The 21211-nt window shown below is 44.6% G+C and overlaps 1 protein-coding gene across 3 annotated transcripts; it reads right to left on the bottom strand.

Annotated features, from left to right (window-relative positions):
- Positions 1 to 5300: 5300 nt before the first annotated feature.
- Positions 5301 to 21133, bottom strand: LOC106598669 (solute carrier family 35 member E3). 3 transcript variants are annotated; one of them, XM_082978031.1, is made up of 6 exons: positions 20378 to 21133; positions 17988 to 18212; positions 15143 to 15253; positions 14570 to 14728; positions 6263 to 6345; positions 5301 to 5949 (listed from the first exon to the last, which is right to left on the bottom strand). In XM_082978031.1, exons 1-6 carry the CDS (start codon positions 20777 to 20779, stop codon positions 5763 to 5765), a joined length of 1167 nt encoding a protein of 388 aa, XP_082834157.1. In that variant the 5' UTR covers positions 20780 to 21133; the 3' UTR covers positions 5301 to 5762. The 3 variants fall into 3 exon arrangements, with proteins under 3 accessions (XP_082834157.1, XP_082834159.1, XP_082834158.1); XM_082978033.1 differs by having other exon boundaries at positions 17988 to 18364; positions 20378 to 20551; XM_082978032.1 differs by lacking the exon at positions 17988 to 18212.
- Between the last annotated feature and the right edge of the window lie 78 nt (positions 21134 to 21211).

Below are 21211 nucleotides of genomic sequence, written 5' to 3'. Positions count from 1 at the left end.
GTGTACCGGTACAGAGTCAATGTGGAGGCTATATACAGGGTGTTACGGTACAGAGTCAATGTGGAGGCTATATACAGGGGGTACCGGTACAGAGTCAATGTGGAGGCTATATACAGGGTGTTACGGTACAGAGTCAATGTGGAGGCTATATACAGGGGGTACCGGTACAGAGTCAATGTGGAGGCTATATACAGGGTGTAATGGTACAGAGTCAATGTGGAGGCTATATACAGGGGGTACCGGTACAGAGTCAATGAGGAGGCTATATACAGGAGGTACCGGTACAGAGTCAATGTGGAGGCTATATACAGGGGGTACCGGTACAGAGTCAATGTGGAGGCTATATACAGGGTGTTACGGTACAGAGACAATGTGGAGGCTATATACAGGGGGTACCGGTACAGAGTCAATGTGGAGGCTATATACAGGGTGTAATGGTACAGAGTCAATGTGGAGGCTATATACAGGGGGTACCGGTACAGAGTCAATGAGGAGGCTATATACAGGAGGTACCAGTACAGAGTCAATGTGGAGGCTATATACAGGGGTACCGGTACAGAGTCAATGTGGAGGCTATATACAGGGTGTTACGGTACAGAGTCAATGTGGAGGCTATATACAGGAGGTACCGGTACAGAGTCAATGTGGAGGCTATATACAGGGGGTACTGGTACAGAGTCAATGTGGAGGCTATATACAGGGGGTACCGGTACAGAGTCAATGTGGAGGCTATATACAGGGTGTACCGGTACAGAGTCAATGTGGAGGCTATATACAGGGTGTTACGGTACAGAGTCAATGTGGAGGCTATATACAGGGGGTACCGGTACAGAGTCAATGTGGAGGCTATATACAGGGTGTTACGGTACAGAGTCAATGTGGAGGCTATATACAGGGGGTACCGGTACAGAGTCAATGTGGAGGCTATATACAGGAGGTACCGGTACAGAGTCAATGTGGAGACTATATACAGGGGGTACCGGTACAGAGTCAATGTGGAGGCTATATACAGGGAGTACCGGTACAGAGTCAATGTGGAGGCTATATACAGGGGGTACCGGTACAGAGTCAATGTGGAGGCTATATACAGGGGGTACCGGTACAGAGTCAATGTGGAGGCTATATACAGGGGGTACCGGTACAGAGTCAATGTGGAGGCTATATACAGGGGGTACCGGTACAGAGTCAATGTGGAGGCTATATACAGGGGGTACCGGTACAGAGTCAATGTGGAGGCTATATACAGGGGGTACCGGTACAGAGTCAATGTGGAGGCTATATACAGGGGGTACCGGTACAGAGTCAATGTGGAGGCTATATACAGGAGGTACCGGTACAGAGTCAATGTGGAGGCTATATACAGGGGGTACCGGTACAGAGTCAATGTGGAGGCTATATACAGGGGGTACCGGTACAGAGTCAATGTGGAGGCTATATACAGGGGGTATCGGTACAGATTCAATGTGCGGGGGCACCGGTTAGTCGAGGTAATATGTACATGTAGGTAGAGTTATTAAAGTGACTATGCATAGATAATAACAGAGTAGCAGCAGCTTAAAATGGGGAGGCAATGCAAATAGTCTGGGTAGCCATTTGATTAGATGTTCAGGAGTCTTATGGCTTGGGGGTAGAAGCTGTTTAGAAGCCTCTTGGACCTAGCCTTGGTTCCCCCGGCACCGCTTGCCGTGGGGTAGCAGAGAGAACAATCTAAGACTAGGGTGGCTGGAGTCTTGGACAATTTTTAGGGCTGACACCGCCTGGTATAGAGGTCCTGGATGGCAAGAAGCTTGGCCCCAGTGATGTACTGGGCCGTACGCACTACTCTCTGTAGTGCCTTGCGGTCGGAGTCCGAGCAGTTGCCATAACAGGCAGTGATGCAACCAGTCAGGATGTTCTCGATGGTGCAGCTGTAGAACCTTTTGAGAATCTGAGGACCCATGCAAAATCTTTTCAGTCTCCTGAGGGGGAATAGGTTTTGACGTGCCCGCTTCACGACTGTCATGGTGTGTTTGGACCATGTTAGTTTGTAGGTGATGTGGACACCAGGGAACTTGAAGCTCTCAACCTGCTCCACTACAGCCCTGTCGATGAGAATGGGGGCATGCTCTGTCCTCCTTTTCCTGTAGTCCACAATCATCTCCTTTGTCTTGATCACTTTGAGGGAGAGGTTGTTGTCCTTACACCACCCGGCCAGGTCTCTGACCTCCTCCCTATAGGCTGTCTCATCGTTGTCGGTGATCAGGCCTACAACTGTTGTGTCATCAGCAAACTTAATGGTGTTGGAGTCATGCCTGGCCGTGCAGTCATGAGTGAACAGGGAGTACAGGAGGGGACTGAGCACGCACCCCTGAGAGACCCCCGTGTTGAGGATCAGTGTGGCGGATGTGATGCTAGTCCTTTTGATGCTAGTCCATGATACTAGTCCATGATACTAGTCCATATGATGCTAGTCCATATGATGCTAGTCCATGATGCTAGTCCTTTTGATGCTAGTCCATGATACTAGTCCATATGATGCTAGTCCATATGATGCTAGTCCTTTTAATGCTAGTCCATGATACTAGTCCATATGATGCTAGTCCATATGATGCTAGTCCTTTTGATGCTAGTCCATATGATGCTAGTCCATATGATGCTAGTCCTTTGGTTAGAAGAACAGAGAATAAACTGGTATCAGTGAATCTACAACAGAAGATACATGGAACTAATGGTCATTGAACTCGTGGTCATGGAACTAATGGTCATTGAACTAGTGGTCATGGAACTAGTGGTCATGGAACTAATGGTCATGGAACTAGTAATGGTCATGGAACTAGTGGTCATGGAACTAGTGGTCATGGAACTAATGGTCATGGAACTAGTGGTCATGGAACTAATGGTCATGGAACTAGTGGTCATGGAACTAGTGGTCATTGAACTAGTGGTCATGGAACTAGTGGTCATGGAACTAGTGGTCATGGAACTAGTGGTCATGGAACTAGTGGTCATGGAACTAATGGTCATGGAACTAGTGGTCATGGAACTAATGGTCATGGAACTAGTGGTCATGGAACTAGTAGTGGTCATGGAACTAGTGGTCATGGAACTAGTGGTCATTGAACTAGTGGTCATGGAACTACTGGTCTTGGAACTAGTGGTCATGGAACTAATGGTCATGGAACTAAAGGTCATGGAACTAGTGGTCATGGAACTAATGGTCATGGAACTAGTAGTCATGGAACTAATGGTCATGGAACTAATGGTCATGGAACTAGTGGTCATGGAACTAGTGGTCATGGAACTAATGGTCATGGAACTAGTGGTCATTGAACTAGTGGTCATGAAACTAGTGGTCATTGAACTAGTGGTCATGGAACTAATGGTCATGGAACTAGTGGTCATGGAAATAATGGTCATGGAACTAGTGGTCATGGAACTAATGGTCATGGAACTAGTGGTCATGGAACTAATGGTCATGGAACTAATGGTCATGGAACTAGTAGTCATGGAACTAATGGTCATGGAACTAGTGGTCATGGAACTAGTGGTCATGGAACTAGTGGTCATTGAGACTGTGAGAAACGTCACGACTTTCCTTGGTTAATGAAAGTCAAACCACAACTTCTAAAAAGGAAAGGCCTACTGGTCAGAAATGGCTCCTTGATTTGGATTAGTTAAATCATTCACAAATGTGTTTATTGATGGACAAAATGAAAAGTGGAAGATTCATTATAAATGGTCTATTTTGTTGATAACTTTTGTGTGCATCAAAATACATCAAATCTTATATTTGTCCTTGAACCAGCAGAAAGTTTTTGGTCTTCTCTGGTATCGTTGGCATATTTTCCAGTCTGCTCCCCCTCTCATTCCTAGAAGGGCTGACATAATGAGTCAGATGTTATTTTAGAACGACATGTTGTTTCAGAGCCTCAACATGTCGGGGCATGTTATTAAGCCTTATAACCTCCAATAAGTGTTATTAATCATTTATAACTTCTAATTAGTACAAATGGAATGACAAAGGCCATTAAGTCATTAAAGTTTACGATTAAAGTCAAGTTATCCACTTGCTTCAAAGAATGGGATGATTATAGACTTTGTAAAGTAATTTACATTGTGATTAGATTTACTTGATGGGTCTCTGGCGACTGGAAATAATTATATTATACTAAATCTTACATGATGCCGTCTCATCAGTCTCACAAGTCTCTCACCGGCTTCATTGACTTTGTAAATGAGCAGGGTAGGATAACGTTGAAGAGTTATAAATAGCCACGTAACCATTCAGTTCCAGTTTATACAGAAAGGGGAAGCCGTCTCTCAAATGGCATCCTATTCCCTTTATATTAGGGGACTACCTCCCCATGGGGCTCTTGTCAAAGGTAGTGCACTATATAGGGAGTAGGGTGGCATTTGGGACGTAGCCCCCGGGGACTGAAGTTCTGTGCTACCACAGATATGTCCTTGTTATTTGGCTCATGTGTTTTTGTTGGCCTCTGGTGGTTGGGTGTGTACACACTACACTGAGCCACAATGGCAGGCCTGTGAACCTAGAGGCTGAGCAGACAGCAGAACACTGAGGCCACTCTCTGAGACCAGGGAACTGCCTGTACCTTGTAGCACAGTCCCCACCTACCTAGATTTTTCTCGTCCACACCACCTCCCATCGCAGGTTCGTATTCACTAGACGCCAAACATAAGAAAACAGACTGAAACAGGGATGGAATAACTGAACTTGTCCAGTAAGAAACGCTTGTTTTGGTTTTCTGTTGCAAAACGTTTTGCTACAGTGTGCACTAATGAATACGACCCAACTCTTATTCCAATCCTGTATGATATCATGTTGACTAACTTGTAAAGGGCAAGCCCATGTGTAACTCTGTGTTGTTGTATGTTGTCGAACTGCTTTGCTTTATCTTGGCCAGGTCGCAGTTGTAAATGAGAACTTGTTCTCAACTGGCCTACCTGGTTAAATAAAGGTGAAATAAATAAAAAATAAATAAAAAGCTGTATGTAGTCTTGTTTCTCAGGACTGTCCCAGCAGCAATCAGAATGTTCAACAAACAATGTGATTTAGTCCTTTTTCCATGAAACAATCTGTAATTAGAAAGTATTTGAGATATGCATTACTTTTCACTTCATCAACCTTTGACATAAATAGGTTGTGAGCAGCACTATGAAAACAGAGTCCTTCCTTTTCTCTACGACCACAATGAGTGGTAGCCCTACCTAACCTCCATTCATACAGCTGTTAATGGGCCTCTCAATGCTCTGTGGCAGGTTCAGGTAACTTCCCCAAGCTTCCTAAATGAGACAAACTATCAATAAAATACCATTTATTGAAGATCACAGTATGAAAAAAAAAATCATTCAATAATGCAAAAGTATCTTCAGCATTTGGAAATTGTTAAGAGCAAGTTGTCCACTCTTTTATCGTTCCCGGCAAAAATACTGAAATATAAGACAGCATCTTGAGTAATGCAAAACCAATGTAAATACTAGGCTTGCTGACCTTCCACATCTTCCAATACAGTATACATTCCACTTCTTTAGCAGTGTATTATCATCATTATCTTACAAAACATGATCATTAGTGTTCCCTGACAGAACTATCTCACTGTTTGGCCAGTTCCCCTTTCACTCAACAATCACATTCCAACTATAGAATTCTAGTTCTATGATTCCAACCTGGCCCTTCCCTCAAACAATCCTAGGGAACCAGTGAGTTGTCAAGCAACCAATGAGAGCAGCAGCCTCTATGGATTGGCACTCCGGTGGGCCTATCATGGCCTCTGGACCAGCTTGCTCTTGCCCTCCTCCTGCTCTGCCAGCTTGAAGTGGGTGTAGGAGAGGATGCCAGCGAGGGTACAGAGGATGCCCAGGCCCTGGTTTAGAGACAGGGGGTCCTGGAAGAGAACATAGCCCCCCAACAGGGTGATGCAGAACTTGAAGTGGCCAAACATGTTGTAGCTGTAGGAGTTCACGGTTAAGGTCAAATTAAAAAAGAAGGCGCACACAGTGAATTTGAAATGTATCACATACACAACTTTGTAATATTGACCCCAGAGTTATACTAGTTGTCATGGTGATTCCTCACATCATATCTCCTCGCCTCCTTATCAACAATATTGGAGGAGAAGGTCAAAGGTCCCTCCACTCTGACCTTATTCTTCAATGAGTTTTGAGAAGGAGAGATGATGTGAGGAATCGAGGACAGATGAATTGACATTTTTGAGACAGTCCTGTGGTTGACCCTTGACCTCCAGCCAGAACAAAAGGATACGTGACAGCAGAGGTGTTCCCTATGATCCAGTAGATTGACAGGTTGACTAGGAAGGCTATGAGGCCAGATAGCATCACCATGGCCTGGAGGAGAGATACAACAACATGTTAGCATCATCCTGGTCTGAAGGTAGAGATACAACATGTTAGCATCACCATGGTCTGAAGGTAGAGATACAACATGTTAGCATCACCATGGTCTGAAGGTAGAGATACAACATGTTAGCATCACCATGGTCTGAAGGTAGAGATACAACATGTTAGCATCACCATGGTCTGAAGGTAAGAGATACAACATGTTAGCATCACCATGGTCTGAAGGTAAGAGATACAACATGTTAGCATCACCATGGTCTGAAGGTAAGAGATACAACATGTTAGCATCACCATGGTCTGAAGGTAGAGATACAACATGTTAGCATCACCATGGTCTGAAGGTAGAGATACAACATGTTAGCATCACCATGGTCTGAAGGTAGAGATACAACATGTTAGCATCACCATGGCCTGGAGGAGAGATACAACATGTTAGCATCACCATGGTCTGAAGGTAGAGATACAACATGTTAGCATCACCATGGTCTGAAGGTAGAGATACAACATGTTAGCATCACCATGGTCTGAAGGTAAGAGATACAACATGTTAGCATCACCATGGTCTGAAGGTAGAGATACAACATGTTAGCATCACCATGGTCTGAAGGTAGAGATACAACATGTTAGCATCACCATGGTCTGAAGGTAGAGATACAACATGTTAGCATCACCATGGTCTGAAGGTAGAGATACAACATGTTAGCATCACCATGGTCTGAAGGTAGAGATACAACATGTTAGCATCACCATGGTCTGAAGGTAGAGATACAACATGTTAGCATCACCATGGTCTGAAGGTAGAGATACAACATGTTAGCATCACCATGGTCTGAAGGTAGAGATACAACATGTTAGCATCACCATGGTCTGAAGGTAGAGATACAACATGTTAGCATCACCATGGTCTGAAGGTAGAGATACAACATGTTAGCATCACCATGGTCTGAAGGTAAGAGATACAACATGTTAGCATCACCATGGTCTGAAGGTAAGAGATACAACATGTTAGCATCACCATGGTCTGAAGGTAGAGATACAACATGTTAGCATCACCATGGTCTGAAGGTAGAGATACAACATGTTAGCATCACCATGACCTGGAGGAGAGATACAACAACATGTTAGCATCACCATGGCCTGGAGGAGAGATACAACATGTTAGCATCACCATGGCCTGGAGGAGAGATACAACATGTTAGCATCACCATGGCCTGGAGGAGAGATACAACATCATGTTAGCATCACCATGGCCTGGAGGAGAGATACAACATCATGTTAGCATCACCATGGCCTGGAGGAGAGATACAACATGTTAGCATCATCCTGGCCTGGAGGAGAGATACAACAACATGTTAGCATCACCATGGCCTGGAGGAGAGATACAACAACATGTTAGCATCATCCTGGCCTGGAGGAGAGATACAACATGTTAGCATCACCATGGCCTGGAGGAGAGATACAACAACATGTTAGCATCATCCTGGTCTGAAGGTAGAGATACAACATGTTAGCATCACCATGGTCTGAAGGTAGAGATACAACATGTTAGCATCACCATGGTCTGAAGGTAGAGATACAACATGTTACCATCACCATGGCCTGGAGGAGAGATACAACAACATGTTAGCATCACCATGGCCTGGAGGAGAGATACAACATGTTAGCATCACCATGGCCCGGAGGAGAGATACAACATGTTAGCATCACCATGGCCTGGAGGAGAGATACAACATCATGTTAGCATCATCCTGGTCTGAAGGTAAGAGATACAACATGTTAGCATCACCATGGCCTGGAGGAGAGATACAACATGTTAGCATCACCATGGTCTGAAGGTAAGAGATACAACATGTTAGCATCACCATGGTCTGAAGGTAGAGATACAACATGTTAGCATCACCATGGTCTGAAGGTAGAGATACAACATGTTAGCATCACCATGGTCTGAAGGTAGAGATACAACATGTTAGCATCACCATGGTCTGAAGGTAGAGATACAACATGTTAGCATCACCATGGTCTGAAGGTAGAGATACAACATGTTAGCATCACCATGGTCTGAAGGTAGAGATACAACATGTTAGCATCACCATGGTCTGAAGGTAGAGATACAACATGTTAGCATCACCATGGTCTGAAGGTAGAGATACAACATGTTAGCATCACCATGGTCTGAAGGTAGAGATACAACATGTTAGCATCACCATGGTCTGAAGGTAGAGATACAACATGTTAGCATCACCATGGTCTGAAGGTAGAGATACAACATGTTAGCATCACCATGGTCTGAAGGTAGAGATACAACATGTTAGCATCACCATGGTCTGAAGGTAGAGATACAACATGTTAGCATCACCATGGTCTGAAGGTAGAGATACAACGTGTTAGCATCACCATGGTCTGAAGGTAGAGATACAACATGTTAGCATCACCATGGTCTGAAGGTAGAGATACAACATGTTAGCATCACCATGGTCTGAAGGTAGAGATACATCATGTTAGCATCACCATGGTCTGAAGGTAAGAGATACAACATGTTACCATCACCATGGTCTGAAGGTAGAGATACAACATGTTAGCATCACCATGGTCTGAAGGTAGAGATACAACATGTTAGCATCACCATGGTCTGAAGGTAGAGATACAACATGTTAGCATCACCATGGTCTGAAGGTAGAGATACATCATGTTAGCATCACCATGGTCTGAAGGTAGAGATACAACATGTTAGCATCACCATGGTCTGAAGGTAGAGATACAACATGTTAGCATCACCATGGTCTGAAGGTAGAGATACAACATGTTAGCATCACCATGACCTGGAGGAGAGATACAACAACATGTTAGCATCACCATGGCCTGGAGGAGAGATACAACATGTTAGCATCACCATGGCCTGGAGGAGAGATACAACATGTTAGCATCACCATGGCCTGGAGGAGAGATACAACATCATGTTAGCATCACCATGGCCTGGAGGAGAGATACAACATCATGTTAGCATCACCATGGCCTGGAGGAGAGATACAACATGTTAGCATCATCCTGGCCTGGAGGAGAGATACAACAACATGTTAGCATCACCATGGCCTGGAGGAGAGATACAACATGTTAGCATCACCATGGCCTGGAGGAGAGATACAACAACATGTTAGCATCATCCTGGCCTGAAGGTAGAGATACAACATGTTAGCATCACCATGGTCTGAAGGTAGAGATACAACATGTTAGCATCACCATGGTCTGAAGGTAGAGATACAACATGTTACCATCACCATGGCCTGGAGGAGAGATACAACAACATGTTAGCATCACCATGGCCTGGAGGAGAGATACAACATGTTAGCATCACCATGGCCTGGAGGAGAGATACAACATGTTAGCATCACCATGGCCTGGAGGAGAGATACAACATCATGTTAGCATCACCATGGCCTGGAGGAGAGATACAACATCATGTTAGCATCACCATGGCCTGGAGGAGAGATACAACATGTTAGCATCATCCTGGCCTGGAGGAGAGATACAACAACATGTTAGCATCACCATGGCCTGGAGGAGAGATACAACATGTTAGCATCACCATGGCCTGGAGGAGAGATACAACAACATGTTAGCATCATCCTGGTCTGAAGGTAGAGATACAACATGTTAGCATCACCATGGTCTGAAGGTAGAGATACAACATGTTAGCATCACCATGGTCTGAAGGTAGAGATACAACATGTTACCATCACCATGGCCTGGAGGAGAGATACAACAACATGTTAGCATCACCATGGCCTGGAGGAGAGATACAACATGTTAGCATCACCATGGCCCGGAGGAGAGATACAACATGTTAGCATCACCATGGCCTGGAGGAGAGATACAACATCATGTTAGCATCATCCTGGTCTGAAGGTAAGAGATACAACATGTTAGCATCACCATGGCCTGGAGGAGAGATACAACATGTTAGCATCACCATGGTCTGAAGGTAAGAGATACAACATGTTAGCATCACCATGGTCTGAAGGTAGAGATACAACATGTTAGCATCACCATGGTCTGAAGGTAGAGATACAACATGTTAGCATCACCATGGTCTGAAGGTAGAGATACAACATGTTAGCATCACCATGGTCTGAAGGTAGAGATACAACATGTTAGCATCACCATGGTCTGAAGGTAGAGATACAACATGTTAGCATCACCATGGTCTGAAGGTAGAGATACAACATGTTAGCATCACCATGGTCTGAAGGTAGAGATACAACATGTTAGCATCACCATGGTCTGAAGGTAGAGATACAACATGTTAGCATCACCATGGTCTGAAGGTAGAGATACAACATGTTAGCATCACCATGGTCTGAAGGTAGAGATACAACATGTTAGCATCACCATGGTCTGAAGGTAGAGATACAACATGTTAGCATCACCATGGTCTGAAGGTAGAGATACAACATGTTAGCATCACCATGGTCTGAAGGTAGAGATACAACATGTTAGCATCACCATGGTCTGAAGGTAGAGATACAACATGTTAGCATCACCATGGTCTGAAGGTAGAGATACATCATGTTAGCATCACCATGGTCTGAAGGTAAGAGATACAACATGTTACCATCACCATGGTCTGAAGGTAGAGATACAACATGTTAGCATCACCATGGTCTGAAGGTAGAGATACAACATGTTAGCATCACCATGGTCTGAAGGTAGAGATACAACATGTTAGCATCACCATGGTCTGAAGGTAGAGATACATCATGTTAGCATCACCATGGTCTGAAGGTAGAGATACAACATGTTAGCATCACCATGGTCTGAAGGTAGAGATACAACATGTTAGCATCACCATGGTCTGAAGGTAGAGATACAACATGTTAGCATCACCATGACCTGGAGGAGAGATACAACAACATGTTAGCATCACCATGGCCTGGAGGAGAGATACAACATGTTAGCATCACCATGGCCTGGAGGAGAGATACAACATGTTAGCATCACCATGGCCTGGAGGAGAGATACAACATCATGTTAGCATCACCATGGCCTGGAGGAGAGATACAACATCATGTTAGCATCACCATGGCCTGGAGGAGAGATACAACATGTTAGCATCATCCTGGCCTGGAGGAGAGATACAACAACATGTTAGCATCACCATGGCCTGGAGGAGAGATACAACATGTTAGCATCACCATGGCCTGGAGGAGAGATACAACAACATGTTAGCATCATCCTGGCCTGGAGGAGAGATACAACATGTTAGCATCACCATGGCCTGGAGGAGAGATACAACAACATGTTAGCATCATCCTGGTCTGAAGGTAGAGATACAACATGTTAGCATCACCATGGTCTGAAGGTAGAGATACAACATGTTAGTATCACCATGGTCTGAAGGTAGAGATACAACATGTTACCATCACCATGGCCTGGAGGAGAGATACAACAACATGTTAGCATCACCATGGCCTGGAGGAGAGATACAACATGTTAGCATCACCATGGCCCGGAGGAGAGATACAACATGTTAGCATCACCATGGCCTGGAGGAGAGATACAACATCATGTTAGCATCATCCTGGTCTGAAGGTAAGAGATACAACATGTTAGCATCACCATGGTCTGAAGGTAGAGATACAACATGTTAGCATCACCATGGTCTGAAGGTAGAGATACAACATGTTAGCATCACCATGGCCTGGAGGAGAGATACAACATGTTAGCATCACCATGGTCTGAAGGTAAGAGATACAACATGTTAGCATCACCATGGTCTGAAGGTAGAGATACAACATGTTAGCATCACCATGGTCTGAAGGTAGAGATACAACATGTTAGCATCACCATGGTCTGAAGGTAGAGATACAACATGTTAGCATCACCATGGTCTGAAGGTAGAGATACAACATGTTAGCATCACCATGGTCTGAAGGTAGAGATACAACATGTTAGCATCACCATGGTCTGAAGGTAGAGATACAACATGTTAGCATCACCATGGTCTGAAGGTAGAGATACAACATGTTAGCATCACCATGGCCTGGAGGAGAGATACAACATGTTAGCATCACCATGGTCTGAAGGTAGAGATACAACATGTTAGCATCACCATGGTCTGAAGGTAGAGATACAACATGTTAGCATCACCATGGTCTGAAGGTAGAGATACAACATGTTAGCATCACCATGGTCTGAAGGTAGAGATACAACATGTTAGCATCACCATGGTCTGAAGGTAGAGATACAACATGTTAGCATCACCATGGTCTGAAGGTAGAGATACAACATGTTAGCATCACCATGGTCTGAAGGTAGAGATACAACATGTTAGCATCACCATGGTCTGAAGGTAGAGATACAACATGTTAGCATCACCATGGCCTGGAGGAGAGATACAACATGTTAGCATCACCATGGTCTGAAGGTAGAGATACAACATGTTAGCATCACCATGGTCTGAAGGTAGAGATACAACATGTTAGCATCACCATGGTCTGAAGGTAGAGATACAATATGTTAGCATCACCATGGTCTGAAGGTAGAGATACAACATGTTAGCATCACCATGGTCTGAAGGTAGAGATACAACATGTTAGCATCACCATGGTCTGAAGGTAGAGATACAACATGTTAGCATCACCATGGTCTGAAGGTAGAGATACAACATGTTAGCATCACCATGGTCTGAAGGTAGAGATACAACATGTTAGCATCACCATGGTCTGAAGGTAGAGATACAACATGTTAGCATCACCATGGTCTGAAGGTAGAGATACAACATGTTAGCATCACCATGGTCTGAAGGTAGAGATACAACATGTTAGCATCACCATGGTCTGAAGGTAGAGATACAACATGTTAGCATCACCATGGTCTGAAGGTAGAGATACAACATGTTAGCATCACCATGGTCTGAAGGTAGAGATACAACATGTTAGCATCACCATGGTCTGAAGGTAGAGATACAACATGTTAGCATCACCATGGTCTGAAGGTAGAGATACAACATGTTAGCATCACCATGGTCTGAAGGTAGAGATACAACATGTTAGCATCACCATGGTCTGAAGGTAGAGATACAACATGTTAGCATCACCATGGTCTGAAGGTAAGAGATACAGGTAACAACAGCACCGTAGCATGTTAGCAGCATTAGCAACATCAGTATTTTACCACTGTTTGTTATAACTAGTCTATCTCCAGGGGGTGGAAGTGGAGGGTTGTGGACCTTAGGGGTCAGTACAACAGTGTTGAAGTGAGCTCCTTTGACCTAGTGGCAGGTTTGGTTGCTGGGCAGACTACTGGCCACGCACAGCTGAACATGCTTTGACATGTCCGTAGAGAACTAGTGCTTGTGTGCCTTCAGTGACTCATCTCATATGAGTAATCCATCACAGGATGTAGTCTCTCACTCATTCTGAAGATAAACTGAAAGTATCAAACACCTCTCTCTCTCTCTCTCAAAATAATTTACATTAACAAAATAAACTATTTGAATATTTAGGCCAAGCCAGGAATTCCCCCAAAGTCTCCCCCTCCTTCTAACCTTGCATGCAAAAGAGCTGATGGTTTCTCTGGCCCATCTGCTTAGACCTGGTCTTAAAGTATCTTACCCCAGTCATGCAGTATGAGTCAGGTAGTGGGATTACAACTTCACCATCCCTGAACCAACCAAGGCCACGGCATTCATCATGTTCTGAACAGACTCACAATGCTGAGCTCTTCCAAGTATGTTTCCCTGTGTGTCTCAGAGAGAGAGAGAGGAAACTGTAGAATAACTCTCAGTGACAGAGTTAATGCTGAGTTCTTCCAAGTATGTTTCCCTGTGTGTCTCAGAGAGAGAGAGGAAACTGTAGAATAACTCTCAGTGACAGAGTTAATGCTGAGTTCTTCCAAGTATGTTTCCCTGTGTGTCTCAGAGAGAGAGAGGAAACTGTAGAATAACTCTCAGTGACAGAGTTAATGCTGAGTTCTTCCAAGTATGTTTCCCTGTGTGTCTCAGAGAGAGAGAGGAAACTGTAGAATAACTCTCAGTGACAGAGTTAATGCTGAGTTCTTCCAAGTATGTTTCCCTGTGTGTCTCAGAGAGAGAGAGAGAGGAAACTGTAGAATAACTCTCAGTGACAGAGTTAATGCTGAGTTCTGATTAGGTGTACTATCCATTAGCTAACTGATCGGTGGTCTCTCTTTCCCTCCCCCCCTCTCTGTCTCTTACCAGTGCTGGGAAGGACCAGGGTCCGAAGATGCCCCCCTCCCCAGAGAGAGGTTCGAAGAAGGGCACGAGGGAGAGGAGGAAGGCAGAGGACATGGGGGCCTGGTAGTAGAGTAGCTGCATGGAGTTTACCTGGAGCTCATGCTGTTTCACACCTACCCACTGAGATAGAGGGAGAGAGAGAGGGAGGAAGGTGGGGAGGAAGGTGGGGGGAGAGAGGGAGGGAGGTGGGGGGAGTGAGGGAGGAAGGTGGGGGGAAGAGGGGGAGGATGTGGGAGGGAGGTAGGGGGAGAGAGATGGAGGGAGGGAGGTGGGGAGAGAGAGAGAGAGAGATGTATTATCAATCAATTATGAGGCCTGAGATAGTAGTACAATACACCTTGATAATAAGAGGTATGAATAAGGCAAGAAAGTCCACTAACGTGTCTGCATCCCAACTAGCACCCTATTTCTTTCAAGTGCTCTACTTTTGACCAGGACTCATAGGGAATAGGGTGTCATTTGGAAGACAGCCGGTTCACACATAGACTGTAGTGTTCGCCAGGTCCAAGTGCACTTCAAAGCATCACTACTTACCACCTGATAGAGGGAGGTGACGAACACTCCTAGTGTGGCAAAGACCATCCCCAGGAGGTTGAATCTCACATCATAGTAGGAGTTGAGGATCACACCTAACGTTATGGGTACCTAGTAGACAGACACACAGGAAGTCACATCACCTAACATTATGGGTACCTAGTAGACAGACACACAGGAAGTCACATCACCTAACGTTATGGGTACCTAGTAGACAGACACACATCACCTAACGTTATGGACACCTAGTAGACAGACACACAGGAAGTCACATCACCTAACGTTATGGACACCTAGTAGACAGACACACAGGAAGTCACATCACCTAACGTTATGGGTACCTAGTAGACAGACACACATCACCTAACATTATGGACACCTAGTAGACAGACACACAGGAAGTCACATCACCTAACATTATGGGTACCTAGTAGACAGACACACAGGAAGTCACATCACCTAACATTATGGGTACCTAGTAGACAGACACACATCACCTAACGTTATGGACACCTAGTAGACAGACACACATCACCTAACATTATGGGTACCTAGTAGACAGACACACAGGAAGTCACATCACCTAACATTATGGGTACCTAGTAGACAGACACACATCACCTAACATTATGGGTACCTAGTAGACAGACACACATCACCTAACGTTATGGACACCTAGTAGACAGACACACATCACCTAACATTATGGGTACCTAGTAGACAGACACACAGGAAGTCACATCACCTAACATTATGGGTACCTAGTAGACAGACACACATCACCTAACGTTATGGACACCTAGTAGACAGACACACATCACCTAACATTATGGGTACCTAGTAGACAGACACACAGGAAGTCACATCACCTAACGTTATGGGTACCTAGTAGACAGACACACAGGAAGTAACATTACCTAACGTTATGGGTACCTAGTAGACAGACACACATCACCTAACGTTATGGACACCTAGTAGACAGACACACAGGAAGTCACATCACCTAACGTTATGGACACCTAGTAGACAGACACACATCACCTAACGTTATGGACACCTAGTAGACAGACACACATCACCTAACGTTATGGACACCTAGTAGACAGACACACAGGAAGTCACATCACCTAACGTTATGGACACCTAGTAGACAGACACACATCACCTAACGTTATGGACACCTAGTAGACAGACACACATCACCTAACGTTATGGACACCTAGTAGACAGACACACAGGAAGTCACATCACCTAACATTATGGGTACCTAGTAGACAGACACACAGGAAGTCACATCACCTAACATTATGGGTACCTAGTAGACAGACACACAGGAAGTCACATCACCTAACGTTATGGGTACCTAGTAGACAGACACACATCACCTAACATTATGGACACCTAGTAGACAGACACACATCACCTAACGTTATGGACACCTAGTAGACAGACACACAGGAAGTCACATCACCTAACATTATGGGTACCTAGTAGACAGACACACAGGAAGTCACATCACCTAACATTATGGGTACCTAGTAGACAGACACACATCACCTAACGTTACGGACACCTAGTAGACAGACACACATCACCTAACATTATGGGTACCTAGTAGACAGACACACATCACCTAACATTATGGACACCTAGTAGACAGACACACAGGAAGTCACATCACCTAACATTATGGACACCTAGTAGACAGACACACATCACCTAACATTATGGGTACCTAGTAGACAGACACACATCACCTAACGTTATGGACACCTAGTAGACAGACACACAGGAAGTCACATCACCTAACGTTATGGACACCTAGTAGACAGACACACATCACCTAACGTTATGGACACCTAGTAGACAGACACACATCACCTAACGTTATGGACACCTAGTAGACAGACACACATCACCTAACGTTATGGACACCTAGTAGACAGACACACATCACCTAACGTTATGGACACCTAGTAGACAGACACACATCACCTAACATTATGGACACCTAGTAGACAGACACACAGGAAGTCACATCACCTAACGTTATGGGTACCTAGTAGACAGACGCACATCACCTAACGTTATGGACACCTAGTAGACAGACACACATCACCTAACGTTATGGACACCTAGTAGACAGACACATAGGAAGTCACATCACCTAACGTTATGGACACCTAGTAGACAGACACACAGGAAGTCACATCACCTAACGTTATGGACACCTAGTAGACAGACACACAGGAAGTAACATCACCTAACGTTATGGACACCTAGTAGACAGACACACAGGAAGTCACATCACCTAACATTATGGGTACCTAGTAGACAGACACACATCACCTAACATTATGGACACCTAGTAGACAGACACACATCACCTAACGTTATGGACACCTAGTAGACAGACACACATCACCTAACATTATGGACACCTAGTAGACAGACACACATCACCTAACATTATGGACATCTAAACTCAGCAAAAAAAGAAACGTCCTCTCACTGTCAACTGCGTTTATTTTCAGCAAACTTAACATGTGTAAATATTTGTATGAACCTAACAAGATTCAACAACTGAGACATAAACTGAACACATTCCACAGACATGTGACTAACAGAAATGGAATAATGTGTCCCTGAACAAAGGGGGGGTCAAAATCAAAAGTAACAGTCAGTATCTGGTGTGGCCACCAGCTGCATTAAGTACTGCAGTGCATCTCCTCCTCATGGACTGCACCAGATTTGCCAGTTCTTGCTGTGAGATGTTACCCCACTCTTCCACCAAGACACCTGCAAGTTCCTGGACATTTCTGGAGGGAATGGCCCTAGCCCTCACCCTCCGATCCAACAGGTCCCAAACGTGCTCATTGGGATTGAGATCCGGGCTCTTCGCTGGCCATGGCAGAACACTGACATTCCTGTCTTGCAGGAAATCACGCACAGAACGAGCAGTATGGCTGGTGACATTGTCATGCTGGAGGGTCATGTCAGGATGAGCCTGCAGGAAGGGTACCACGAGGGAGGAGGAAGTCTTCCTTGTAACGCACAGCGTTGAGATTGCCTGCAATGACAAGAAGCTTAGTCCGATGATGCTGTAACACACCGCCCCAGACCATGACGGACCCTCCACCTCCAAATCGATCCCGCTCCAGAGTACAGGCCTCGGTGTAACGCTCATTCCTTTGACGATAAATGCGAATCCGACCATCACCCCTGGTGAGACAAAACCACGACTCGTCAGTGAAGAGGTGGGTTTGTATGAACCCAGCGACGGTGGGTTCCAAAGTGATCCATTTTTCATTTGGAAGAGTCAGCTTTTTAAAGCAACATGGCTCAGTTTAAATCGTTTTTACATTGTAGTAAAACAATATCTCATTTGATATGCGTTTTGACATAAAATTACTACATTCTGTAGCAATGAATGTTTTTTGTGCCCATAGGCGACGTTGTTGCCGGTGATGTCTGGTGAGGACCTGCCTAGCATTAGCGTAATGACTAGAAGTCTATGGATATCTGCTAGCATGCTAGTACGTGTAATGACTAGAAGTCTATGGATATCTGCTAGCAGGTGTAATGACTAGAAGTCTATGGATATCTGCTAGCAGGTGTAATGACTAGAAGTCTATGGATATCTGCTAGCATGTGTAACCGATGTGAAATGGCTAGTTAGTTAGCGGTGGTGCGCGCTAATAGCGTTTCAATCAGTGACGTCACTCGCTCTGAGACTTGAAGTAGGGTTTCCCCTTGCGTTGCAAGGGCCGCGGCTTTTGTGGCGCGATGGGTAACGATGCTTCGTTGGTGTCAGTTGTTGATGTGTGCAAGGGTCCCTGGTTCGAGCCCGGGTTGGGGCGAAGAGAGGGACGGAACCTATCACTGTTACATTGATGCTGTTGACCCGGATCGTTGGTTGCTGCGGAAAAGGAGGAGGTCAAAGGGGGGGTGAGTGTAACCGATATGAAATGGCTAGTTAGTTAGCGGTGGTGCGCGCTAATAGCGTTTCAATCGGTGACGTCACTCGCTCTGAGACTTGAAGTAGGGTTTCCCCTTGCGTTGCAAGGGCCGCGGCTTTTGTGGCGCGATGGGTAACGATACTTCGTGGGGTGTCAGTTGTTGATGTGTGCAAGGGTCCCTGGTTCGAGCCCGGGTTGGGGCGAAGAGAGGGACGGAACCTACACTGTTACACATGCTAGTAGGTGTAATGACTAGAAGTCTATGGATATCTGCTAGCATGCTAGTAGGTGTAATGACTAGAAGTATATGGATATCTGCTAGCATGCTAGTAGGTGTAATGACTAGAAGTCTATGGATATCTGCTAGCATGCTAGTAGGTGTAATGACTAGAAGTCTATGGATATCTGCTAGCATGCTAGTAGGGGTAATGACTAGAAGTCTATGGATATCTGCTAGCATGCTAGTAGGTGTAATGACTAGAAGTCTATGGATATCTGCTAGCATGCTAGTAGGTGTAATGACTAGAAGTATATGGATATCTGCTAGCATGCTAGTAGGTGTAATGACTAGAAGTCTATGGATATCTGCTAGCATGCTAGTAGGTGTAATGACTAGAAGTCTATGGATATCTGCTAGCATGCTAGTAGGTGTAATGACTAGAAGTATATGGATATCTGCTTGTGAAAGTACCTCCAACGTCCTTCATACTGGACAGAGAGATTTTATGACTTTGCCAGCTAGTGACCACTCTGCAAAGCTGCCTCCAGTACATGAATCATCATGATTCAATGTAGAGCGTAATCACTGTACAGTTTTGTGGGAATGACATTGGAACTACGAAACATATTTTAATTTAGCTGTGATTATATTACCACTTTCTGGGTGGAGTTATATTTATTATTTTCAAAGAATATTAATATTGCCAATTTCACATATAATGACGTCAAATTTGGTTTATTCCAAGATGATAATGAATTCAATTTCCTGGTCAATAATTGAATTGTATTATTGAAATTCTGAAACTCACTACTACATTTGAAACATACATGATATGCATCATTTAATGTATATAAGACCTCTGAAAAAGTTAGTTTTTCTTAAAACTTGTGCTTGGTTGTGTATAATTCAACTTCGGTATGTTTGTACAATTAGAAAAGTATTTTATATTAAAAATAAAAAGGTATAATGCCAATCTGCCATTCTGTATGGAATGCTAGATACTTTGTAGCAGGCAGCAGCATTTGTACATTGCAAACCCCCCTACCTCCTACCTACCAAAGTCAACTTGATCTTGGTGGAGAATGTCTTCTTGTAGTACATTGTCTGTATGACAATGATCACAGGAGTTGTCATCACTTTGGCCAGCTGGTAAGTACCGATGGTGTTGTTTTGTAAAGACAGATTGGTGAAAGCCACGAAGCCACAGAAGCTTAGAGCGAGCCAGATAATTTTGGTGGGTTGGAGACTCTTTGGCGCAAATATGTCCATCTTCTGGCATACCCATAGTCCAAGCCATGTCACAACGAAATGGATCAGAGTTAGAGTCATGTTTGGGAAGCCATAGTGAACATAGATCCATTTGTTGATGAAAACGATGCATATCGATGATAGCAAGTTGGCCAATAATCCAATGACGAGGCGGCTGTTCGAGAAAAGGTCTGACAGTCGGTTAGCCATGGTCGTCTTGATAACTATCCTGTAAAATCTACATACAGGTTTCAGTAGTACTGTATAGCATGAAGCTAGCTAGCTAATGTAAACCAGCCAAAATGTCTACCCTCTGCCACACATCAGGAAAAGTTGCAGGGGTCTTTCCAGGCTTCGACACTACCGACTGACCGGGCAAACATCCCCTTCCGTAAACATTTACAGGTCCTATACAGTGGCATTACATTCTATAGTGTTCCGGTCCTGCATGTACAGTTGTACAACGCTTTCATACTTTTCATACCATCGCATGTGGCTCCTCCAGAAAAAGGAGCCTGGTTGCAACTTAACGGGAGTAGTGACGTCAGATGATGCGACCTTTACTTCCGTGTTCTGCAGAGAGAAGCAGCCACGTCAGAGTCCTACAGCGCCTACCCATGGACACCATCTCTTCTCCACCTA

The sequence above is a fragment of the Salmo salar genome, chromosome 07 (genome assembly GCF_965601325.2).
Source record: "Salmo salar chromosome 07, fSalSal1, whole genome shotgun sequence".
NCBI lineage: Eukaryota > Metazoa > Chordata > Actinopteri > Salmoniformes > Salmonidae > Salmo > Salmo salar.
Note: the sequence above shows the minus strand (reverse complement) of the source record. Positions and strands in the feature narration are given on the sequence as shown.